The sequence below is a fragment of the Pundamilia nyererei genome, unplaced genomic scaffold (assembly GCF_000239375.1).
Source record: "Pundamilia nyererei isolate P.nyererei 1_Seehausen unplaced genomic scaffold, PunNye1.0 scaffold00003, whole genome shotgun sequence".
Classification (NCBI taxonomy): domain Eukaryota; kingdom Metazoa; phylum Chordata; class Actinopteri; order Cichliformes; family Cichlidae; genus Pundamilia; species Pundamilia nyererei.
The window spans coordinates 4,488,600-4,497,450 of NW_005187404.1; the positions used below are offsets into that span (position 1 = coordinate 4,488,600).

The 8,851-nt window shown below is 40.4% G+C and overlaps 1 protein-coding gene across 2 annotated transcripts in view; it reads left to right on the forward strand.

The window, feature by feature from the left end:
- gria4a (glutamate receptor, ionotropic, AMPA 4a) overlaps positions 1–8,851 on the forward strand; it is a 128,077-nt gene that overhangs the window by 112,553 nt on the left and 6,673 nt on the right. Inside the window, exons 15-16 of one of the 2 annotated variants that reach the window (XM_005720719.1) lie at positions 1,907–2,154; positions 5,858–5,972. In XM_005720719.1, coding sequence (XP_005720776.1) covers positions 1,907–2,154; positions 5,858–5,972 — 363 coding nt within the window. Of the gene's footprint in view, positions 1–1,906; positions 2,155–5,857; positions 5,973–7,821; positions 7,937–8,851 lie in introns of both variants that reach the window. The other variant, XM_005720720.1, reaches the window with a different exon arrangement.

Consider the following 8,851-nt stretch of genomic DNA (forward strand, 5'->3'; position numbering starts at 1 on the left):
CTTGACTTGTTAGCATCTACGTCATAATTTAAATGTGGTTATACAGTAAATGTGATTATACACCAGGAGATAAACATTGAAGACACAGCACACCATCAACAGCATCATTTTACTCAGGGACTAAAAGAGGAAAAGTCAGCTTCACATCATATGAAGCTGTAGCAACAAATCAAATCCAGTGGAAACATGGATTGTTAACATGGATTAACAGCTTCCTTTTTGAATCAGTAAAGTCAGCACTAAGATCAGCATGTCGATTTGAATAATTAATTAGATAGTGTCCGCACACTGTTCAAAGTAATATTTATAAAAGAAAAAGACTGGCAGGCATTGTTCTATATTTTCTTGTAGCTGAAAACCAATTAATTTCTACTCATTCCTTAAGCATAAATCCATTTGAAATAGGTCACAAAAATGGAATTTTGTTTTCATTTTTGTTAACCTTCCCAAATCAAGTTTAAGAGCAATGTGTTTGGCAAGTTTGAGTGTTTAATGTTTAATATCTTTTGGAGAACATCGATAACTTAGCAACAAACAGGCAGTATTTGTTAGTGGGACTCATTTATTTTTATTAAACGGCTGAAATATATACAGTGAACATCTACAACGTAGCTTCCTTGACAGCTGGCTTCCACATCATTTTAGGGAAAATTTGCTCCTATAACTGTGAATTTATAGGGTGGGAAAACAAGTCTCCCCCTCCATCTCACTCAGCACTGGAGTGCCTCAGGGCTGTGTTTTAAGCCCCCTGCTGTACTCACTGTACAGTTATGACTGTGTAGCCACATCCGACACCACCTCCATTGTCAAGTTTGCTGACGACACTGCTGTTGTTGGCCTGATCTCCGACAACATCGAGACGGCCTACCTGGAGGAGATTAGGAACCTGGAGACCTGGTGTCAGGAGAATAACCTCCTCCTAAACATCAGCAAGACTAAGGAGCTGATCGTGGACTTCACTACAAAGCAGGCGAGGAATTACAAACCCCTCATCATCAGTGGCACGCCAGTGGAGAGAGTGGACAGTTTCCGATACCTGGGTGTCCACATCACTCAGGACCTGTCATGGTCCTGTCACATCAACTCCCTGGTTAAGAAAGCCCGTCAGCGTCTCTTCTTCCTCAGAAGACTTAGAGACTTCCATCTGCCACTGAAGGTGCTCAAGAACTTCTACTCCTGCACCATCGAGAGCGTCCTGACGGCAAACATCTGCACCTGGTTTGGGAACAGCACCAAGCAGGACAGACGAGATCTGCAAAGAGTGGTGCGCTCGGCAGAACGCATCATTCAATCAGAGCTCCCTGACCTGCTGTCCATCTACACCAAGCGGTGCAAGACCAAAGCTAGGAAGATTATGATGGACCTCTCCCATCCCAACAATGGACTCTTCTCACTGTTGAGGTCTGGGAAGCGCTTCCGCTCCCTTAAGGCCAAAACAGAGAGAATGAGGAGGAGCTTCTTCCCCCAGGCTATTCGGGCCCTGAACCAGGTGTAGGACTGGACTCTCCCAAACACGTCACTATAAGACTGGACTCTCACACACGTCACCACACGCACCACCACACATTTCCTATAATCCTATAATTCCTATAATTTATAATCCTTATCTTTATAATCTCTTCTGCTATTTGCACATTCTTTACTGTAAATTCCTAAATTAATTTGTAAATTTTTGTAGTAAACTGTAAATATTGTAAAACTTTTCTTCTGTCATTTAATGGTCGGGCATTGTACAGCTACAAGCATTTCACCCCCATGTCATACTGTGTATGGTTGTGTGTGTGTGACAAATAAAATTTGAATTTGAATTTGAATTTGAATTTGAATTTGAATTTGAATTTGAATTATACCCATTAATTCCCTGTTAACCTTTTCCTTTCTCCCCTTTGCCCCTCTTCCATGCTAGAGATCCAAAATAGCTGTATACGAGAAGATGTGGTCATATATGAAATCCGCTGAGCCAACTGTCTTCACCAAAACCACAGCAGAAGGCGTGGCAAGGGTCCGAAAGTCCAAGGGGAAGTACGCCTTCCTTCTCGAGTCCACCATGAACGAATACACGGAGCAGCGAAAGCCTTGTGATACCATGAAAGTCGGAGGCAACCTGGACTCCAAAGGATACGGCATTGCAACACCGAAAGGCTCACAGTTAAGGTGGGTGGAATAGTGTAACAATAGGAAACAGTAACGACGCTGATACTGGACTATTGCTGCGATATTCCACCTACCCTGCTGTGCCTTTAATACTTGACCTAAATCAACCTCTCACTGCTGTCTGGTGAAAATTTCTCAACCAAAGAATTGTAAAAATTGACCGAAGTGGATATTGATTGATTCTCGCAAGCGTAAAGTCCCAAATTAACAGTAAATGTTATTGATTTAACACAGTTTATGGATTTATGGCAGTTATATGTTTTTACCGAGCAGCAGTGACTTCGATAAATGTGTTAAACGTGCAAATCATTTGTTTAGTCATATTTTCTTTTGTTAATACCTTAATTTCTTTTTCCCCCCACTTTCTGCCTTCCTTTTTGTATTGTTTGTAATTCTGTTCGACTCTTTGCTCTCACTTCTGCCATCTGTTAAATCAAAGCATGTCACCTCCACCGTCTTTGTCCTGTGTCGCTGTCATCCATACGTCGCTTTGTGCTTGTGTCCTTCCTTTCTTTTTTGTTGCTATTTTCAACCACCTTTTCTCCACAGGGCCACCTTCCAGGTAACTCTGTTCATTTGTCTGCTATCATCTCACTCTTCCATGATACTGATCATGACGATGATTAAAAGAGAGATTTATTACCAGAGAATGACCACAAGGAGAGGCAGAACCACAGACTGCTGCCACTCCATCCAGAGCCACGGGGGGAATTTATAGACAACCAGGAAAAGAAAAAAAGTGAGGAACAGGAAGCAGAGGGGCCTGTCCAATGGGGGGAATTCAAAGTAAATATAATACAGGAAAAATACAGATCCACAAACAAAAGAAAGACACAGTTTCAATCTTTAAACCAGTTAAATTAATAGATAATTGAACAATCTCAAATTAAAGCCCAACAAACAGAAAAATTAGTAGTAGTTTTTTTAAAAGGGAAAAGTGCATCAACATGAAATAGAAACCATAAGATGGAGGAAACAAATGACAAAGTGAAGTTGGTCATTTTATCTTGTTTTTCCCTCAGTAGACATTTGTTTCTCTGGCTTGTTAACTTGAGCTTACAGTAACAGTCTCAATAGGTTTCACTGCGATATCCTCAGCAATGCAGATAATTCATTTTCCAGGTGACTGTGACAGCAGTAAAGAAACTTTGTCTTCTCAATGTGACAAGTGCCTGCTGAGAGAAAAAAATAATTGACTAAATTCAGCAAAGCTGGACCACTTGCTCACTCCTCTCTCCTCCATCTATCTCTGTCAGCATTTCAGATTTGCCACATAAAAGGCAAAGCACAAACAGCACATCAGCCTCACACCATGTCCTATAACTTTCCCCTGTGTGTGGTGCAAAGTTCCTCAAGACCCCTGTCGCCCTGTAGTTTAGCTCTTATTTTCTTAAACGAGAAAAAAAAAAAGGTTTTCCCGTTTATGAGGGAAAATTGTGATAGACAGCAAGTGGATAGGTTCCTTTGGAAGCTCCCCCGTAACACATACCTGGGACTATCCACGGTTGTCTCTGGCTGCTCTCAGTCTGCAGAAACAGACTTGCACAAGGCTGCGAGTGCGCACGCCGGATGAGCCTGCCTCTCCTCCTGGTGCAGTAATCATTTGATGTGATGATGATGATGGTGATGATGATGAAGAGCATGAATACTCTGCTGACTGAGCTGAACATTAATAGTATTGTTTACTTTCTGCTATATGACTCCTTTTGATGTGACTTTTAATATGTGACTGTCATTATCATGCTTTACAGATCTTTTTGAACTGTTTTCATCCATTCCTCTTATGTTGATGAGATTAGTCATGGCCGGCAGATTAGATCACCCCAGAGAACGCTGTCTCTTCTCGAATCTCTCGAATATTGTTTCTAAGCTCTTAACACCAGTGTACCATCAGACCGTCAGAGATGAGATAGTGCTTCCAGATAGGCAAGTGCACAGACAAAGGGCCAGACAAATAAACAAGTACGCAGCGACTGCTGTGGCCTTTGTGCAGAGATTAGTATGGCCGATCAGCATCGCACAAACAAAAGCAGAGCACAGTCGCACAAGAAGAGGATGACAGGAAAGAGTTCATGGGCAGCTGTAAAAATCAAAGATGTGGCAGAGAAAGCAGAAAATGACACAGTCATACCATAACTCTTGGCCCTTGTAAACATGAAGCATGATTTTTCAAATAATGTTGCCGCGCAGCAAGAAGGTCCTGAGTTCAATTCCACCAACAGGCGGGGTCTTTCTGTGTGGAGTTTGCATGTTTTCCCCGTGTTTGCGTGGGTTCACTCTGGGTACTCCGGCTTTCTCCCACAGTCCAAAGACATGCAGTTTGTGGCGATAGGTTAATTGATTAATCCAAATTGCCCATAGGTGTGAATGTGGGTGCGAATGGTTGTCTGTCTCTGTGTAGCCCTGAGACAGACTGGCGACCTGTCCAGGGTGTGCCCCGCCTCTCGCCCTATGACAGCTGGGATAGGCTTCAGGATCAGTGGAAGTAAATGGATGGATGGATGTTTGCTATAAATCCAGGATGTCAAACTGATTTTACATTATGGGGCACATACGTCTCGCTTTCATCATAAACAGTCCAAACTCCCTTTTCTGTCAGTGTAAAGATGTTTAACTACACATTTAATCCCATTTAAAATAAGAAAAAGAAGTTTAATTTCAATTTAATGTCTCAGTTGTTCTACATGATAAAAAAAATTGCTGCTGTAGTAAATGAAAGAAATCTGTTAGCATAAATAAATAAGTGTGTAAAATTACAGAAAAACGTTCATGTGGCTCGCTACACGGACTCTACTGCAGTTACAATTACTGGAGAGTAATTCATAATTAATAAATCATCATTAAGAAATATTTCTAATATAGAAATGTCTTTGTATTGTTACTTTGGCGTAGTATGGCCATTGGGGGGGCAGAATCTGGCCCTTACGTTTGACACCCCTGCTAAAAACTGTGTATTGATGAAGTAAATTGCCATTCAAACAGATTCAATTAATTTTTGTTCTTTTTTGCATGGAAAATTTACATGTAATTAAATTACTTAAACATAAACATTTTAGACACTCGAGGCCACACACTGCATGCACATCTACAAAGAAGTATTGGCAAGTAATGATTTTGTATTTCATTAAAATCATGCTAGGTATACAGACAAACATACACTGTACGGATGCCAAATAGTTATCCCTGTGTCCCTGAATTTTGTTTAGAGGTCAGTCCCTTTAACAGAGTAAGCAGGGCCTTAGGAAACGGAGGCCACACAAACACAATGTGCACACACAGAGCAATAGGACGGCAGGGGGGCAGCAGGAGGGGGCAAGTGCCTCATCAGTACACTACAGAGACCTGGTTAACACACTATATACCAGTAATCTGACACTCACTGTGGTAGCATCTGATGTTAGTGCAGCCAGATACAGAAGAGTAACGCAAGAGGGTTTTTTTTGTAAAACCACAAAACAAATTTGGAAAAAATTCCAGAAGTAAGTCAAGGAGTGATAGTAAGGGAGAGCGTTGTCCGGGGTGCGGTTTTCCCCTCTAACTCACCTGTATGTGTGAATTCAGCCCATCCTAATTTCTGCTCCCTCTCGTCCTCCTTTTCCCTTTCCTTCTCCTGACTACGGTCCCCCGTCCATCTTGTCTGTTTGTCCCTCCATCCTCTGCTCTGACCAAACTATCTTATCTGTTCCTCCTTTTTTACTTAAAGAAACGCGGTCAACCTGGCCGTGCTAAAACTCAACGAGCAGGGCCTGTTGGACAAATTGAAAAACAAGTGGTGGTATGACAAAGGAGAATGTGGCAGCGGGGGAGGGGATTCCAAGGTTAGCCCTCTCTGTCTGCCCCCCCCACCTCCAGGTGACAGGGGCTGCTCACCAGCTGAGTGGCTCGCGACAGCCCCCGTCCTGGGAGTGTAACACATGCATCTGCCCTGGCAAAGAGTCACGCAGCGTACAGGGAGGATAGAAGAGATAGCTTAAATCTCTTGAGACAACCTGCAGTTGCAAAAATAGGCACATGGTTGCGCTAATGTCCACGGTCTGTGACTTTATATATAAGTTCAGACACAATGACAAATGCACTTTGAAGCTTGTTGATACACATACAATGAAAACCCCTGAAATAACTTCTTTTTAAATGAATCAGCTGGCTGGACCTGGTAGAGACCCAGAACCCGATTGCTGGAAAATGTAAATATATCCTACTTTCATTTTGAATCATCAGGGGGGGAAATGCTCATTTTCTTTATAATGCATGGAAAAATATCCCTATTCTGAGTAGCTGCCAAAATAAATCAAGCACATCTCATGAAGATAACCATTTTAAAGGTGCTTTGCACTGAACTGGTAATGTCCCTCTGACAGGACAGAGTGCAAAGTAATGGAAAGAGGTTTCCCTGATGGATAGCTGGAATAATAAAGAGAGCAATTACTGTCAAGACGGGAATATTTGCCCCCTAGTGGCAGCTCTGGGAAGAGTAGAGAGAAAACAAACAGTCTAGTTAGAGTCAAATGCAGACACCCCCTGAGAGGCTCAGTTTGACTAAAGGCAGGTGGAGAGATGAATAATTAATAAAACCAAAAAAAAAACAATCACAGGATATGTGTGATTTCAGCAATTTGGAACATTTTTCAGCAAAAAAAGTTCTATAGTGTGATAAAGAGTCAAATATTTTAATTTCTAAAAGTATTCAGCTAGATCTTTAACAAAAGTTTCATTCCTTTAGTCAGTTTGAAAACTGAGAAATTTTAAATGCAGTCTATCAAGTTCATTTGCACAGGAATAAATTCTACATGCTTGTTAGTGGCTGTAATTAGATACAGGCTTTGAGCTAAATGCATGCTAATTAGTTGTTATTTGTCATGTAATTAATATTAATTATTGTTAGTATGCACAACTATATAAACTATTATTGAAACCATCATTAGCAGTGTATATATTTAGATTTTGTCACAAATCAAAACACTGAATAAATAAAACTTTGACTCTGTGATGAATTATTTCAATTCATCTTTAGGAACACAAGAATTTCATTGCCTAGTTTCATCCAAATATCATAGCAGTCCATCGATTTTAGTCACAGCCCAAAGTGGTGGACTGGCAGTAGTCTTCCTGTTAGTGTATTTCGATGATGACTGATTGTTGATGACTGCCAACGGATTAACCCTTTGATGCTCACCCCAAATTTCCCAACTAATGGGGTCAAAACAGTCAACCAACCAACAGACAGAACTACCCATTTGTTTTCTCTGATGATATGCATTAGGGAGAGTTTAAAGAAAAGATCATTTCTGCTTCGACGCATGCAAAGTAAGTTTGCGAACTTCTCACTCTCCCAGTTGTGACACAGAGCTAGCCTGACGCCAATAGTCCCGGTTTAATAGTAATTGCCTCTGGATTGTTGTAAGTTGAGCTGGGGCAGCATGGGTGTGTTACCTGAAGTGACAAAGGTGGGTCCCACTCATATGTCTGTAGCTCGCCTTAGCTCCTCGCTCCCCCCAGCCCCTCCTCAACGAGCATACACACATGTATTCAGTGGGATCCATGCTAGGTCACTCAATCTAAGCAAAAGTTTTTCTTTGTTACTGAGATGTGCAATGCAAATGAGAAATACTCTAATAACATAAAATAACATGACCTATGATGTTATTTATGTTATTTTTACACGCGAAGAACCCCAGTAAACCTTGCAGTTTTGAAACTGAGCGAAGCAGGCGTCTTAGACAAACTGAAAAACAAATGGTGGTATGACAAGGGAGAGTGTGGACCCAAGGACTCTGGAAGTAAGGTCAGTCTCACGCTGCTGTGGCCCGCAGAACGCTAGCCTGAAACTCTCATCATGAATACTACTGCAACTACTGTCTTAGAAATAGCATTTTAAGCACTTTAGATATTTCTTGAATGTGCTCCACATTAAAATTAAAAGTGTCTTTTTGGATGGTGGACCACATTTACCTCATTTTAAATACAAATGAAGACAACAGTCTTCTTCAGTCTCTGTAGCAATCTGAGGCAATTCCATCTTCACATCAGTTATGTTGAAATATATTAAAATATGTAAAATCAACAATCTTCACTTCCATGTTTCTATTTTAATCTCATATGCTAGTCCATTCCACATGAGAATGGCACTGATCCTTATGCATCAGCAATATTAACTTGTTGCAATTACTGTCTCCATTTTATATTTGAGATTTAATCAGGGACCAGCTCCCTTGTTTTCTATTAATTTAAGAATGTTTCCATAATGTCTAGATTGTTATTATTTCCTCAAAACTTTTGTTGAAAGAAGTCAGTCAAAATAAAATGCAATGATCAGCTGCTACACTCATTTGACTGGTTAAATTGACATGATGTAAAATCAGTTCTGGAGTGTGGACAGGAGCCCAGCTACACAAATATATATACATTTTTAATAAGGTAAAAACAGAACGTTGCATTTATCATTAATAGAGTTTATATCACTAATAAATAATATAATGAGCTATAAGCTAAGCTAAAAACGCAACACAACAAAATTATGTTTCTATATCTATAATTACGCTTTAGTATTTGTATAAATGGATCTAAATTACCAATGAATTACAATTACAAAGCAACTGGGAAATAACCAGGGAGTTCATACTGCATACCTCCCCTGTTAAAAACATTAATCAAAATTATATTCAAATTTTTTCAAAGTTAAACCTAAAAATTGTTGCTA